Below are 17,670 nucleotides of genomic sequence, written 5' to 3' on the forward strand. Positions count from 1 at the left end.
CATTTTAACTAATAGCCATGAATACCCCTCTCCTCCATGAACATGTCCACTCCCCTCTTAAAGCCTTCCAAGTTGGCAGCCATCACCACATCCTGGGGCAGGGAGTTCCACAATTTAACTGTGCGTATTTGTGAAGAAATAAAATGACATAGTTTTGGCAAGCCTAATAGCTAGGGCCCACCAAAAACTGAAGAATATTTTTCTTTGGGCACAATCTCCATTTGTTCATATTGGTGCCTCTTTATGAATAAACAGCTCCCAACTGTACAGATGGCCAAATTAACCAATAGCCTACAGGGCAAAGATACAGAAGAGTTTAAAAATGACTGGCAGAAGGCCTTTGTATATTGGAAGAATACAGCAAAGATGGATTTAACAGAGACCGTGAAGGAGCTGTAAAAATGTTTTCTTTTTTGTTATTTTGTTGTTGTTGTTATTGTTAGAAAATATATGATAACCTGATAGTTTTTCTGGAAGTCACACAGGGTGGAGGGTGGGCACTAAATAAGGGGGAGGGAAGTGGGGTGCTTTACTGCTGTAATATATTAAGAAATTTCCTTAAAAAATAATAAATAAAAAAATGAATAAACAGCTCCCCCCCCCCGACCAGGTACTGCATACAGCTGCATATAGCCTTAGGGGCTGTGCATAGGTAACTACAGAAGCCTAGAAGGGAGTTAGGGGGACTACCCTTACACTTAAAATGTCTCCAACCAGTCCTTTTCTGCTCAGCACAAGGGCTGGCCCATATGTGCATGAGCTCAACTCTGTACTTTCTTAGTAGACAAAATCTCATAAGTGGAATGTTTAATAGACATAAGTAACAGTATGATCTCTACCAGTTTAACTCTAAACATAAGAATTCATTTGATGCATGTCAGCAAAGTGGTGACAATAAACCCTGGTAAAGAACAAGTGTTTAAACAAAAGATGTAACTGCTAAGCTATCAAACACATATAATATAAAATGTACATATCGACTTTAATGTTTTCAATTAGGATTGCCACATTCCCCGCAGGACATCCCTCCTGTTACCTCCTCCCCCACTGCTGCGGCTGCCCACCACCACTCAGTTGGGTGGCAGGAGGAAAATGGCAGAAATTCGCATCCTTGGTGTAATGATGCAACTTCCTGTGTGACCTGTAAATGACATAATTGTGTTGAGGCACACTCTAGCCTTTGCCCCAAGCTCTATGGTTAAACCTTAGAGTTTTGAGTGAATGCTACAGTATTAAAAGACAGATATTAGGGTATACAAACTTCTTCTTCTTCTTCTTCTTCTTCTTCTTCTTCTTCTTCTTCTTCTTCTTCTTCTTCTTCTTCTTCTTCTTCTTCTTCTTCTTATTATTATTATTATTATTATTATTATTATTATTATTATTATTTCAGCCATTCATTATTTAGAACCATTGGTCTATCTAGCATAATAAGGTCTTTCCCCCGCTCTCTAAATTGAAGATGCCAGGGATTGAACCCAGGACCTTCTGCAGGCAAAGCATTATGTTCTACCACTCAGCCATGGGTCCTCCCTATGAAGCTTTTTCATTTCAATACTGATGATGAGAGTAGGTCCCCAGCACACCACTGTCCCACATTTGGAAGACCTGCTGGTTTGCTTTTACAGATGTTCAGAAGGTACCTATGAGATCTTTATTGCGGCGGTCCATGGAGAGATTCCGCAGAGCGATGGACACGGCCCTCACCACTTTGTCCGAGTCTGACTGGAGGAGTTCCACGAGGACAGGCAGGCCCCTCTCTTTCCGCACCGTTGCCCGGATATATGTCGACCACTGACCAGGAAGAGAGAAAAAGCACCAATTTAGAGGGCACCCGAATGGAAGGCTAATATTTCTAGATCATGACCTTTAGAAAATCTGCAACAGACCAGACACTTACCTCCTCCTCTAGGATAACAAAATCCCACCTCTACCCACTCCCACCTTCAGACTCCTGAGATGATTGTCTTCCCTCCTAAAATTCCACTGTGTTACAATAAGGGGTCTTCACACAAAGTCCCTTTTGTGATAATGCCAGATTTTCCAGGCCCTTTGCATGAAGGATCCACGTGCATTTTGGCAACAGCAACCAATTTCTCTAACAACAAGTTATTCAGCTTGAAACCTTGCTCACAGGGTAGCATGTATAGTGAAACAAGTTCTTTGCACATTAAACATCACTCTTTTTGGGAAGATGTTCCAGCCACATTGTGGTATCCCACGGCAATGTGGTGGGTGGTGCCAGTCACAACAGCAACAAAACCAAGCCCAGTCAGAGGCAACATAAGGGCTTCTACATACTTGTAGGACTGTCCAGGTACAAAGGAAAAATGTAACAAATTAACCAGAAAGGGAAAGATCCCTTCAGTAGCCTAATCAAGACTCAGCATTAGGGTTGCCAGTTCCCTCTTTGCCACCAGCGGGAGGTTTTTGGGGTGGAGCCTGAGGAGGGTGGGCTTTGGGGAGGGGGAGGGACTTTAATGCCATAGAGTCCAATGGCCAAAGCGGTTATTTTCTCCATGTGAACTGATCTCTATTGGCTGGTGATCAGTTGTAATAGCGGGATACACTTTGTATCCCTGTTGGGAAGCAGTCAACTCTTTTGTTGCAATAAGATGGAGAAATAACTTTATTACAAGTTGTACACCTCTGGGGAATTGTCAGTTGTCCTGACATTGGAATCTTTTATTGGACATAAACACATGAGACCTACAGAATTGGAAACTAAGATTGGAAGTGGGACTGCTGAAGAATCAAGACGGCCATATCCCCTTCTACTCCTTTTTGGTACCAGCAATGGACCCCTGTCGAATGGAATATAGATGGAACTGTATAAACAAAGTCTAAAGGACTCACATATAACATACAGGACAATATTTTGTATACTTTGGAATAGAATACAAGTCTTTCTGTATATAACTGTATTATTGTAGCACCTAATATATGTTTGCACATTGTTATACCACTTTGGTTCTGTGCTAATTTCCAAAGTACCTGGAGGTTGGCAACCCGACTGAGCATGCTTCAGGAAGCAGGGAATGTTAGTGCCACACCCGAGGTCAGGGGGAGAAGCCCCTCAGCTGTAAAGAGGGAACGGCAGGGCCAGGCTTCATGGGTAATTAAGGGTCAGGAGGCATGACAGCCAGCACTAGCCTCCTCTGGACTTAAGGCCTCCACTGGTGCAAAGGTCCCCTTGGCAGTAAAGGCCTGCTCTGAAATAGGCTAAGGGAGGCAGGGACCGGGCACATGAGGAGGAGGTAGATAAAACGCTGCAGCAGAAGAAAGTGTGGAGAGTTAGATAATGTGGAGAGAGTTCGATAGCTGGCATAAGCAGGGAGGCCCCGCCTGCCTAACTAGGGTGTCTCTGCAGTCTGGAGGGACCAGATACTCCCCAGGGTCCAGGGAAGAAGCAGTCCTGGCTAGGAAAACAGCAGGTGGCATCACCAAGGACACTGGCTGTCTAGCGACTTCTAGGGCTCAACTTGCAGTAAGAGTGAATGGGCTAGAGAAAACTTTAGGATGGGGCTATGGCTGGGAGTGGACTTGGGACCTTGGTTGAGGCAGGTGGAGGTAGGGCTGCCAGGTCCCTCTTCGCCACCGGCAGGAGGTTTTGGGGGGGCGGAGCCTGAAGAGGGCAGGGTTTGGGGAGGGGACTTTAATGCCATAAAGTCCAGTTGCCAAAGTGGCCATTTTTCTCCAGGTGTACTGATCTCTATCGGCTGGAGATCAATTGTAACAGCAGGAGATTTCCAGCTAGAACCTGGAGGTTGGCCACCCTAGGTGGAGGTGATGATTGAAGAATGGGCTTCCTGGCAGAAACGTTGCGGTTAAACTCAGGAGTTTGCTGTGGGAAATGATTTATGCAATTAAACCAGCATCTCAGCTATTCCTTGGTCTTGGATTATGGTAGGTGAGGCTGGTGGAAGATGGGATATCCTGATGGAGAAGCTGCCCCTGGGCTAACAGTTTGATAGTCAGATAAAGGAAAGAGGGGAAAGAAAAAGGGAGATGGGAAAATTAGTCCACTCAAGCTCTGGAGAGTTTAGAGAATCCGGGAGGAGAAATTCAGGTAGGTGAACAGAAGAAATATCTAAATGTCTCCTTTTCACACACATCCTATGCCTTCTTGTGGGCTCCCGGATTCTCCTCCCCACTTCCAACTTCATTCAAACAGGACAAATATCACTCACCGTCCAGTTTCCGGCGCTGAGGTTCTGCAAAGCCCCCGCGGCTGCTTCGAGAGTGTTGAAATTTTGACTTTCTGTGAGAATCGAGAGGTACAGCCTCACCACCTCTGGCTGGTAGAGCAACTGGAAGCCTAAAAGGGGAAGGAAGGTACAAATCACAATTAGGCCGGCCATCTTCACTGTCTCTATTTACCAGGGATGGTCCACATTTTCTGGTACCTGTCTGGAGAAATCTCTCTCTCTCTCTTTTACTTTGCAGAGAGAGGATGGGAATGCGTTTTTACTAATGCTGCTAACATGTTCACATGTGCTGTAGAGGAAAGAAATAATTTCTTAAAATTATCTCCCCCAAAAAGACCCCATAATGAATAAAAAAAAACATAGAATGTTCAGCTATGAATGATACAAAGACAACTGAAGAGCTACGCAGAGATAAGAAAACACATGTCCTTATTTTCACCTGTAAAATGCTGGAGGGAGAGTCAAACGCACCACATTCCGCCTCCTACCCTCAAGGGCTTTTATTTTGACCAATTAGAAAGTAGGCAGACTACACGGATTCCCTCGGATCTCTGAAAACAGTAAGAACTGGGAACTGACTTCAAAAAACAGTGTAATCTAGCAATCTTGGCTAGCTGAGCAAACGTGCTAAACAGATTTGCCATCTAGGCAATATCCAGGTTTTTCTGGCAGGATGGCCAATGTACACCAGTCCAATGTTAAAATGAGGACTCATTCAGAGTTACTGGCTAATTCTTCTTCCTTGTTCTCAGCTTATTTAGAACCCGTTTTTGTCCTCTATTACCTAGATCTACTGCTTTATTCTTTCATGCATTATTCTTGCCCTTTGTAACAGACATTTCCTTCAGTTTTGCCTGTTATCCAGCATTTTTAGACTCAGTAATTTTCTTTTAGGCCCATCAGTTCTTTCTCTGAGCTTCTCTTTCAACCATGTATTCGAAACACAATACAAAATCCTCCTGGTATTTCAAAATTCTGTTGCTATTGTTGGCCTCCAACTGTTTACCCGGACCTCAGTATTTCTCATGATAACAAAAAACAAAGTCCTTGAGACACTTCCCTTCTCTCTTGATGCATGGCTGGAAAGTGAGGATTCCTGGCTCAAAATTAACTGTGATACGTTGGGACATCTCAACTGAGTGAACTGATAAATGCCAACAAACCGGCATTAAACTGTGGATTAGAACTGGCGTCCTTCAGGTTGGAAAACCTGAAGGAATCTTATCTGTTTTATGCTCACGTAGTGGATGGGCAGTTTCTGGATGACTCTTTTTCTGTCTCCACATGAACACACATACATGAACACATGAAGCTGCCTTATACTGAATCAGGTCCTTGGTCCATCAAAGTCAGTATTGTCTACTCGGACTGGCAGCAGCTCTCCGTTGTCTGAGGTCTTTCACATCACCTATTTGCCTAGTCCCTTTAATTGGAGATGCCGGGGATTAAACCTGGGACCTTCTGCATGCCAAACAAATGCTCTACCACTGAGCCACAGCCCCTCCCCGGGTGTGCCAATGCTGGTGTTTTTCTTGCAAACACTGGAGTATGTCCTCTGCAGAACCCAAATTCCCATGCATTGTCTCATTGCTCCCCACGTCCTCCTCATCAATCCAGCGGCCCCATTTGCGGAAGGGATTCTTATTTAATTATTGCAATGTTCTTCCAGCTGCGCACAGCACAGTCAAACCCTTTCTTGAAGTACCTTGAGAAGCAGATTCCTGCAACGCGCAGCTGTTCTGGCTCCCATTAAGCACCTGTTTCTCTTCTAACCCCATTTCCTTAATTTCAAAAATCATCTTAATTATTTTTTTCCTGCAGTACTTGCTGCTTTTGTGTAATATATAGCTAATTGTCTGCACTACGTTTTAAAATGGAATTCGAAAGAGACAAAAAGGTCAATCAAGGATCTTAATGAGCCAACGAGGAAAAAAAAACCCCAATCCAACAAAATGCTAATTGCTATTTTGCTTGTTCTTTTAAAAGTCATCTGCAATTAATGCCCAGACTTGGCAAGAGTTAACTTAGAGCCATTTGACATGTTTGGTCTAATTTGTGCATCTGCTCATTTTCATTGGGAAGAGAGTCTGTGTAAATACTTCCCCATGTCTGCTTTGTTTTTTTAGAACTACGGTTGAAAGATCTACAGATCTCTGTAACTCCCTCAAGGTACTTTCTGCGGGTTTGGATTCATGTAGGTTTGTACAGTCTGTACCTATGGAGTCTCTGTTGAAGAATGTGATTCAATGGAGTTCTAAGGACAGCCTGCTTCCGTCTGTCTGTAAGACGGTACAGACCACCATAACTCAGAACGGAGACCATGTGACTCAAGGAAAGGGTGCCAACTTAGCAGAAACCCTGGAATAATTATTGGGAACAGACCACGATTGAGAGGTAGGGTTGGAGATTTGGAGGGCGGAGCCTGGAGAGGGCCAGGTTTGAGGAGAGTCCTCAGTGGGGTATAATCCTATAGAATCCGCTTTTGAAAGGAGTCATTTTCTCCAGGGGAACTGATCTCTGTAGTCTGGAGATCAGCTGTGATTCCGGGAGATCTCCAGGCCCCACCTGGAGGTTAGCAACCCTACTGGCAGGAGAAGGTAAGGGAACAGAATTGTACAATTGAGCCACGTGAGAACAAACCATGGTATAAGGTAATCATGTAGAATTACTTAAATGTACGCCCAACCATTTAACTTAACATGGAACAGACTGTTCATTGGGAGGACCACATCAAAAGTGGTCCCAAGTCTAACAAGTATGAGTAAATATATGTGATTTGGTGGCTTCTAATAAATACAGCCGTTTTCTCCAGGTGAACTGATCTCTATTGGCTGGAGATCAGTTGTAATAGCAGGAGATCTCCAGCTAATACTGGAGGTTGGCAACCCTACTTACAATATAAGCAACGATAAAACACAATCCTCCTCCTCCTCCTCACAGTGGTCAACCAGATGCCCCAAGAAGCCCTAAACCCTGCATATGGAGGCCAAAGACTCTGTTGTTACCGTTTCCATCATTGGTACTTAGAGGATTACTGCCTCTGAACATGGATGTTCCATTCAGTAACTGTGGCTAATAGCCATTGGTAGATTTGTCCTCTATGAACAGGTCTGTTCCCTCCTCCCTTTAAAGACAACTAAACAAGTAGCCAGGGAGGGAAGGCGTCATGGTATAATCCAATCTTGTCAGGTATCGGAAGCTAAGCAGAGTTGGCATTTGGATGGGGGACCACTACGAAAGACTCTGTAGAGGAAGCTGATGGCTAACCTCCTCTGCTTCTCACTCGCCTTGAAAGCCCCTTGCTGGAGCCGGTTGCACCTTGATATCACATAAGTATGTGATCTCATTTATAATGATTTATTTATTTATTTATTGCGATTTATAGCCCTCTTGCCCTGGCCAAAGCCAGGCTCAGAGCTGCTAACATCATTTAAAACACATCATTACTAATGAATAATAAGATTAACCATAAATTCTAAATTTAAAAAACAAATGGAGCAATTTTCAAGTATAAGAAGAAGAAGAGTTGGTTTTTATATGCCGACTTTCTTTACCACTTAAGGGAGACTCAAACCGCCTTCCCTTCCCCTCCCCACAACATACACCTGTGTGGTAGGTGAAGCTGTGAGAGTGTGACTTGCTCAAGGTCATCCAGCTGGCTTCATGTGTAGGAGTGGGGAAACAAATCCAGTTCACCAGATTAGCCTCAGCTGCTTATGTGGAGGAGTGGGGAATCAAACCCGGTTCTCCAGATCAGATTCCACCGCTCCAAACCACCGCTCTTAACCACTACACCACACTGGCAAACCTCCGGGCAAAGCTACATGCTGGCCTCTGAGATCCTGGAAGACCCCCTAAGACAGGGGTGGGGAACCTTTTTTCTGCCAAGGGCCATTTGGATATTTAGAACATCATTTGCGGGCCATACAAAATTATCAACTTAAAAATTAGCCTGCTATATTTGGTCAAACATTTAGCCAAGAGGCATGACCGGAGACGGCTCCGAGTGTCTGCCACATAGAATAACTCGCTTTTGAGCTCTGCTGTCCCCACCTGGGCCCAAGAGATTCAGGCAGGGCAGCATCCTTCTGAGCTAGAGATCTGCCAGGACCCATGAAGGGCCAGACCAAATGATTTCGCGGGCCTTATACGGCCCCTGGGCCTGACGTTCCCCGCCCTTGCCCTAAGATGAAGAACACTGACCATGATCCATTACAATTCCAGAGGGGTAGCTGTGTTAGTCTGCAGTGGCAAAGTAAAACAGATGTCCAGTGGCACCTTAAAGACTAATAACGCTTATTCCAACATGAGCTATAGTGAGTCAAAGCTCATTTCTTCATATCCTCTACTACTGTGAAGTTGGGGTCAGGTAAGGGTTGCGTACCAAGGATGGCCACCAGGTGGCAATCTAGGAACCCTTAAACCGGAGTCGCTGCTCCTCCACAAGGTCATCTAAATAAAAAGTATGCTTTGTTGAGAAAAGCAAACTGTTCCCTAAGCAACTGGGGGAGGGGGGGGAACATGAGCCAGAAAGCAAAGAATTATTCCGGTAATGCAAAGCACTGCTTTTTGTAGTTCTATAAAAAGAGGGAAAGTTGGTCGATTTTGGACTCCTGCCTTGCCTCGAGTGAAGCTCCACTCACCGTGTTAAGAGTCATCCTTCTTTTGCAAACCGAAAGAATTGCAAACGAGAGACCGTTATTGTTTTCAGCAGGAACTGGGCACTTCCAGAAGTCGTGCACGGCAAAGAACACCACCACCCTGCTCCTAGCCACAAAAGCTCTTTATGTTGTCCTTCAAGAACACGGCCTGGAAGCCAGAAGCTCATTTTATAAAACCAACACACTGTTCCATTCAATTGGTATTCTCCACTTCAGCACACCATATCCAAACAACCTGAATGTCAAGATGAAACTGAAAGGGGGGTCTTCAAAAGCGTGTATACTCTCTCTCTCTCTCTCTCACACACACACACACTTTTGAAGGCTGCCTTTCAGGGTATATATATTTATATATTAAAGGCACCGCAAATGCAGTCAGACCCTGCAAGTCAAGCGCTTGGAATGAGAGACAGAAAATTCAGCTCCATGCTGATAGACAGAACAGAGAATGCCACATAGTGCAAGGGTAGGGGCAGAGAGATCTTCAAGGCAGTGGGCAGGTGAATGATGCAAACGAGAAATGAAAAAAAGTTGGTGAAATACCTCCAAGGTGACTAAATTAAGGGGACAATGATTCAAACCAAGCATGACACGGGAAAGCTCCCATCAAGAGCTCCAACACAACACAGATCCAGGGAACAATGTGGCATAATGGTGAGAATGTCAGGCTCAGAGCCTCATGCTCAAAGAGAGCCAGTGTGGTGTAGTGGTTAAGAGCGGTGGTTGGAGCGGTGGACTCTGATCTGGAGAACTGCGTTTGATTCCCCACTCCTCCACATGAGTGGCAGAGGCTAATCTGGTGAACCAGATTGGTTTCCCCGCTCCTACACATGAAGCCAGCAGGGTGACCTTGGGCTAGTCACAGCTCTCTTAGAGCTCCCTCAGCCTCCTCCCCTACCTGCCAGGGTGTCTGCTGTGGGGAGCTGGTTTGATTCTCCTTTAAAAGAGGTAGAGAAAGTTGGCATATAAAACCCAACTCTTCTTCCTCTTCCTGCTTTACAACCTCTCTGCAAAACCCAACTCCTCAGTGAAGCCCGATACTCCTCTCTCAGGCCATACACACACATACAGAAGAAGAGTTGGTTTTTATATGATGACTTTCTCTACCACTTAAGGGAGACTCAAACTGGCTTACAATCACCTTCCCTTCCCCTCCCCACAATAGACACCCTGTGAGGTAGGTGGGGTTGAGAGAGCTCTAACAGAGCTGTGACTAGCCCCAGGTCACCCAGCTGGCTTCATGTGTAGGAGTGGGGAAACAAATCCAGTTCACCAGATTAGCCTCTGCCGCTCATGTGGAGGAGTGGGGAATGAAACCCGGTTCTCCAGATTAGAGTCCACCGCTCCAAAGCAACCACTCTTAACCACTACACCATGCTGGCTCTTCTGAACTGTTTCTCTAAACTGAATGCACCTTTCCCTTGTCACAACATTCCCGCTTCTGTGATATACTCAGGCTGATTTTAGGCTGTAAGTAAAAAAAATCTCATTTTACTTCCTCCTCCCTCGCCTTTTCCAAGATGGACAGGTGAAATGAAGGAAGCTTTGTGCTGTTCCTAAAAGTTCAACACTGTCGCCACGCAGGAACTTAACTAGCATTGGGCTCCAAAGCCCTTTGAATGGCTAAAATGAGCAATTCATGCAAATTGCTTTCATCCTTAATGGCCCCCTAGGGCGCCCGTCTAACCTTGGATTCTTTCATGTACACAGTACAGTGAATGTTAATCGGGGCTTGTCCGAGTCTTCTGAACGCCCGTGAGTGTGATCACTTGACAACAGGGAGAGATTATTTCATTTCAGAGCTAGAGAAAGAAGGTGGGGATGGACAAAGAAGGAAAGAACACGCTGTCTATAACGTTTCTGTGCAGTTTTTAGAATGGTAGAGTTGGAAGATACCACCAGAGCCATCTAGTCCAACCCCCTGCACAATGCAGGAATTTCACAACTATCTCCCCCCACACACCCCTAGTGACCAGAAGATGGCCAAGATGCCCTCCCTCTCATCATCTGCCTAAGGTCATAGAATCAGCACTGCTGACAGATGGCCATCTAACTTCTTCTTAAAAACCTCCAGGGAAGGAGAACTTACCACCTCCCAAGGAAGCCTGTTCCACTGAGGAACCGCTCTGTCAGAAAATTTTTCCTAATGTCTAGACGGAAACTCTTTTGATTTAATTTCAACCCATTTCTCCCTGTCTGACCTTCTGGGGCAACAGAAAACAACTCGGCACCATCCTCTATATGACAGCCCTTCAAGTACTTGAAGATGGTTATCATATCACCCCTCAGTCTTCTCCTCTTCTGGCTAAACACACCCAGCTCCTTCAACCTTTCCTCACAGGACTTGGTCTCCAGACCCTTCACCATTGTTGTTGCCCTCCTCTGGACCCGTTCCAGCTTGTCTACATCTTTCTTAAATTGCGGTGCCCAAAACTGAACACAGTACTCTAGGTGAAACATCAATACAAGCTTTAAACATCACATCAGGAGATGGCAATGCTTATGGATGGTGTGCTATACATGGGGTTGCAAGATGGTGAGAGCCAGCGTGGTAGTAGTAGTTGAAGAAGATGAGTAAGAGTTGGTTTTTATATGCCGACTTTCTCTACCACTGAAGGGACACTCAAACCGGCTTACAATCGCCTTCCCTCCCCCTCCCCACAACAGACACCCTGTGAGGTAGGTGGGGCTGAGAGAGCTCTAAGAGAGCTGTGACTAGCCCAAGGTCACCCAGCTGGCTTCATGTGGAGGAGTGGGGAAACCAACCCAGTTGGCATTAGGATCCGGGAAACAGTTCCCGTCTGGCTGGACTAAGGCCCAAACTGAGGGTTGCCATTTGCCAGTGGTACTTTGGGCTCATACAGTAGCCCTTTCCAGACACTCTAGCCAGTGTGGTGTAGTGGTTAAGAGCGGTGGTTTGGAGCGGCGGACTCTAATCTGGAGAATCGGGCTTGATTCCCCACTCCTCCACATGTGTGGCGGACCCTAATCTGGCAAACCGGGTTGGTTTCCCCACTCCTACACATGAAGCCAACTGGGTGACCTTGGGCTAGTCACAGCTCTGTTAGAGCTCTCCAGCCCCACCTACCTCACAGGGCGTCTGTTGTGGGGAGGGGAAGGTGATTGTATGCTGATTTGGTTCTTTTTTAAGTGGTAGAGAAAGTTGGCATATAAAAACCAACACTTCTTCTCCTTCCTCTTCTTCTTTTTGCCACAATATGGCTCATTGGCTACCATTCCCTCCGCCCCAAAAGTGGCAGCTTCCTTTCAGCTCTACTCGGCTTTGCAAAAGCTATCACCTGCCGTCCTCAAAGGACGCCTTGCTGCTTCTAAAATCCCTCTCGGCTGCTCCGCTGCCGCCCAGCTGTCAAGCGAGCTCTCCGTACAGCTCCCAAATAACAGGAACAACAACAACAAAACCACCGCCCCCAGATGCTCTCCAGTGACAAGTCGTTGTCAGGTTGGCATGAAGGAAGTGAGAACACAAGCTGCCTGCAGGCTCCGGGAAAGCAACAGGCATTGCAGGCTCTCCCCTTCAAAGCGCAGGGATCAAAGAGAAGCGCCTGTGTGACGGAGCCAGAGAGAGAGGCTTGTGCAGGGAAGGCGACTTCATAGACTCAAGCTGTCTCCTCTCCCGGTGAATACAGAAATGCACTGGCTGAATGCGGCCAGACTCCGGTCTTCCCTGCTGAACGGAGCCCTTTGTTTATCGCAGCCGGGTAGGTAGACGTCTCCTGACGTTCCTGCCTCTAAGGCAAAAAAGGATGTAAAGGAAGTGCTTCAACATTTCTTCGGCCATCCCATAACAATAATCATATACAGTTTTTGTATGCACTTGGAGCATTCACAGAGCTTTCCATCATTATCTTATTGCAATCTTTACAATATCCTTGAACACATGAAGCTGCCTTATACTGAATCAGACCCCTTGGTCCATCAGATTCAATATTGTCCACTCAGACCGGCAGGGTCTCTCCAGGGTCTCAGGCAGAGGTCTTCCCCATCATCTACTTGCCTAGTCCCTTTAACTGGAGATCCTGGGGATTGAACGTGGGACCTTCTGCATGCCAAGCAGATGCTCTACCACTGAGCCACAGCCTCACCTTAGAAGGAAGGTCCATGTTACTTATCCCCATATTGCAGATGGGAATGCTACAGGATAAGAGAATGTGGTACCACCTGATCAGATTATGACAACATGAAGATTCGAGCCCAGGGCTTTTCTGATTTGCAGTTGAGTTTCTGAGCTACTGTGTCACACCAGTTCCTCAAGTGCAGAACACAGAAGTGTTCCCCGCTCTCTTGTCTTGCCAAAGAATTCCAAATTTGACATTCAGAATAGCCCAAAAGACAGCTTTCTCCTCTAGGGGTCAAATTAGGCAGGATGCCTTGATCCAGGAGGAAAGGTGTGGTATAAGTATTTTAATAAACAGATTAAAGTTGCAGCAAGCACCATTTTAGAAGAGGCATTCCTTTCTGAATGAGAGAGAGAGAGGTATGCCTCTTCTAAGATGGTGCCTACCTTACCTGGTTTTTGTAAGGTGTTAAAAAGGTAAAGGTCCCCTGTGCAAGCACCAGGTCATTCCTGACCCATGGGGTGACGTCACATCCCGACATTTACTAGGAAGACTCTGTTTACGGGGTGGTTTGCCAGTGCCTTCCCCAGTCATCTTCCCTTTACCCCCAGCAAGCTGGGTACTCATTTTGCCGACCTCAGAAGGATGGAAGGCTGAGTCAACCTTGAGCCGGCTACCTGAAAACATTCAAAATAATTAGAGAGATTTTTTAAATATTTTATAAAAATCTGCTGGCAAGTTAACTGGGACACCCTTTTCATTGAGCAAAAGTTTTTTTTTTTTTAATCAACTGAACTTATTGACTAAATAATTTGATGGCCTGGGAATTTAACCAGATCTTCAAAATTTAGCGAAAAATCCAGATATTCCTGGAGATCGCTGCAATTCTGCCAAACATATGCTGCTTTGGGGTATAAGCCTTCTAAGTCAGGGATCACAGCAGTAAACCACTTAGGATGCTGTTGCAGCTGGAGCCAGGAAAGAGCTGTGAACCCAACAGTGTAGCCAGTCAGCTCCTGACATCCGGCTAACTATGTAGGCCAGATGGATGGCACAGCAAGCTTGTTTAAAACCCCTGACCCTCTCTCAAATCCATGCGCATACTGGCGCCGGCAAATAGCCAAGGGCAGAGCTGTTCTGACTCGCCACCTCAATTTGGATTTCAGCGCAGAGGTGGGTACAGAGACAGAAAGACAAAGCTGCTGTTAAATTCAGCTAGGGAAACAGGATGGAGTCTAGCAGCTAGAGCTGCGAATAAGTCTCTGAGATCTCATGCCTCCTCCGCTTATTTAACTTCTATTTACCAGCGGTATCCCAAAGGAAAACGTTCCCTCCCTGGATCCGACCTGATTTAATTGAGCGTGGCTGATGAGGTTGCATGCTCTTAATAGACCCTTTTGCTCGGGAAATCCCGGCTCAGGAAAAGCACCCCAACCTCCCACTTTTCCTGGGTACTAATCTCTGCTTGGAGCATCTTCTTTTTCAGGATCTGCAGCTGCTCATGCACTATCCTCAGGAACTGCAGCATATTGGAAAGAAGGGAAGAGGAAACTCGCTTTGCAGGGAAGTTAAAAGCCTGCATCCCCTGAGCTATTTAAGAAACCATCTAAAGAATGCTATCCCCCCACGCCCCACCCACCCCCGGTCTTTTTCTATCTTTCTTTCTGTGTTGGCTCAGATTTAGTGCAAGAATCGAAGCTGCTGAAGAACCCTTCCTCTTCATCCCGGGTTTTGAAGTTCTAAGCAGGTCACTCTTGTAATTAGATGCTCGATCAAGATTGGTGCTTTGATGCCTGCGACTTCAAGGCCATTGCTTGGATCCCTGATTGGAATTCATTAGATAAAACATTCCCTGGGTGTTAGCATCTGAATACAGGGCTGGCATCCAGGGTGTGTGTGTGTTTGTGTGAGGAGGAGGAGGAGAAGAAGAAGCAGCAGCAGCAGCAGCAGCATCAAACCGGCTTACAATAACCTTTCCCTTCCCCTACCCACAACAGACACCCTGTGAGGTTGGTGGGGCTGAGAGAGATCTAAGACAGCTGTGACTAGCCCAAGGTCACCCAGCTGGCTTCATGTGTAAAAGTGGGGAAACAAATCCAGTTTACCAGGCTAGCCTCCGCCGCTCATGTGGAGGAGTGGGGAATCAAACCTGGTTCTCCAGATCAGAGTCCATTGCTCCAAACCAATGCTCTTAACCACTACAACACGCTGGCCGTATTTACAGAAACTCAAAATGCAGACTCACTGTGCCTTGTGGCTCGCCTGCCTGCCTTTCTTCTGACATCGTTTTCAAGCAAGCTAATTTGTTTGCAGCTCAGGGTTTAAAACAGGCAGGTAAAAGTCCCCCTTTTTCTCAGGCACTGCTCTCCTTTCCGCTGCATCGAGATCAGTCGGCTGTTTCCTTGCTATAAATACATCAAATGATCAAGAGCTAATGGGGCTCCAAAGTAAACAGGAATTGGATTGATACTGAAATCCAACGGGTGAAAGCTGCACCCACAAAAAAAGAAATTATTTACGTTGAAATCTTAACGAGCTGGTTCGGGGGTCTGTTTTACAAGACGTATTGTAACATCTCTCTCCCCCCTCCCTTTATTCAACTGACAAATCTGAGGATAAGCCATTCCATCATGATATAAACCAGGGACACTTTCAAGCCTCTCTGGAAGCATTCGGAATGACAGGAATGAATGTGGTTTATATACAGCCACGATGGTATTAAACAGGTACCAGGGATAAGCGCAGATTAGAGAAGCTGTAACAAGCACCTGATCTACACTGTCTGCTTGAACACATGAACACACGAAGCTGCCTTCTACTGAACCAGATCCTTGGTCCATCAAAGCCAGTGTTGTCTACTCAGACCGGCAGCGGCTCTCCAGGGTCTCAGGCTGAGGTCTTTCACATCACCTACTTTCCTAGTCCCTTTAACTGGAGATGCCAGGGGTTGAACCTGGGACCTTCTGCATGCCAAGCAGTTTCTCTACCACTGAGCCACGCCCCCTGACACACATACATGAACACATAGAATAGAATTATAGAATCATAGAGTTGGAAGGGATCCCCAGGGTCATCTAGTCCAACCCCCTGCACAATGCAGGAAATTCACAACTACCTCCCCCCCACACCCCCAGTGACCAGAAGATGGCCAAGATGCCCTCCCCCTCATCATCTCTTTAAGGTCACAGAATCAGCATTGCTGAAAGATGGCCCTCTAACCTCTTCTTAAAAACCTCCAGGGAAGGAGAGCTGACCACCTCCCGAGGAAGCCTGTTCCACTGAGGAACCGCTCTAACTGTTAGAAAATTCTTCCTAATGTCTAGACGGAAACTCTTTTGATTTAATTTCAACCCATTGCTCCTGGTCTGACCTTCTGGGGCAACAGAAAACAACTCGGCACCATCCTCTCTATGACAGACCCTCAAGTCCTTGAAGATGGTTATCATATCCCCTCTCAGTCTTCTCTTCAGGCTAGACATACCCAGCTCCTTCAACCTTTCCTCATAGGACCTGGTCTCCAGACCCCTCACCATCTTTGTTGCCTTCCTCTGGACCCGTTCCAGCTTGTCCACGTCTTTCTTAAATTGTGGTGCCCAAACTGTACTCTAGGTGAGGTCTAACCAGAGCAGAGTAAAGCAGACATGAAGATGCCTTATATTGATTCAGGCCATTGGTCCATCTAGGACTGTGTTGTCTACTCGGACTGGCAGCGGCTCTCCAGGGTCTCAGGCAGAGGTCTTTCACATCACCTATTGTCTGATACTTTTAGCTGGAGGTGACTTGTGCAGTTTTTCTGACCTGACCTGACCCCAGAGATGGGTGCTTTTTGCCCAGTTGCAGGCTTGCCTATGCAGTATCCAGTTTTCGTTAAAGAAAAAAAATATTCTAGGAAAACCTTTAATCATATCCAGACATTTTGGTTAATTAAAAGTTATTTGGTTAATTAACTAAGATTTCTTTAATTAGGTGTCAACTCCATTATTCATTTTGACTACTAAAGATTTATTATAAGGAACAATTAAATTTCTAAAGTCAAGAAAGTCAAGATTTGCTTTTCCAAAAGAATCACAAATCAACAACCAGGCATCCCCAACCTAACAGGTACCTCAGAAATTTCTGACTAGTCTCCACAAAATGTATTGAATGTAAAAATATTTATATGCCACTTTTATTTACTTAGATTTTTATCTTGCTCTTTCGACAACTGCCTCCCCGAATAGTCTGTTTCAATGAAGAGACAGTCCCTGCCCTTGAGCTTACAACCTAAGAAATTTTTTCTGCCTAATATATTTAGCAACTTGTCCTTCTAGAGAACCAGCGTGGTGTAGTGGTTAAGAGCGGTGGTTTGGAGCGGTGGACTCTGATCTGGAGAATTGGATTCGATTCCCCACTCCCCCACATGAGCGGTGGAGGCTAATCTGGTGAACTGGATTTGTTTTCCCATTCCTCCACATGAAGCCAGCTGGGTGACCTTGGGCAAGTCACAGCTCTCTCAGCTCCACCTACCTCACAGGGTGTCTGTTGTGGGGAAGGAAAGGGAAGGTGATTGTAAGCCACTTTGAGTCTCCCTTTATCTGGTAGAGAAAGTCGGCATAAAAAAACTAACTCCTCTTCTTCCTCTTCCTCCTCTTCTTCTTCTTCTATCTGAAGAAGTGAGCTATGGCTCATGAAAGCTCATACCCTGCCAGAAATTTCATTAAGTCTTTAAGGTGCTACTAGACTCTTGCT

At 45.8% G+C, this 17,670-nt stretch overlaps 1 protein-coding gene across 5 annotated transcripts in view; it reads right to left on the reverse strand.

Moving 5' to 3' along the window:
• ARVCF (ARVCF delta catenin family member) overlaps positions 1-17,670 on the reverse strand; it is a 291,383-nt gene that overhangs the window by 23,921 nt on the left and 249,792 nt on the right. For all 5 annotated transcript variants that reach the window (XM_056859269.1, XM_056859270.1, XM_056859268.1 and 2 more), the window contains 2 exons: positions 4,188-4,315; positions 1,641-1,791 (listed from right to left, as the gene is read on the reverse strand). In XM_056859269.1, the coding sequence (XP_056715247.1) occupies positions 1,641-1,791; positions 4,188-4,315 (279 nt within the window). The remainder of the gene's footprint in view (positions 1-1,640; positions 1,792-4,187; positions 4,316-17,670) is intronic.

This window comes from Euleptes europaea, chromosome 13 (assembly GCF_029931775.1).
Source record: "Euleptes europaea isolate rEulEur1 chromosome 13, rEulEur1.hap1, whole genome shotgun sequence".
NCBI classification, from domain to species: domain Eukaryota; kingdom Metazoa; phylum Chordata; class Lepidosauria; order Squamata; family Sphaerodactylidae; genus Euleptes; species Euleptes europaea.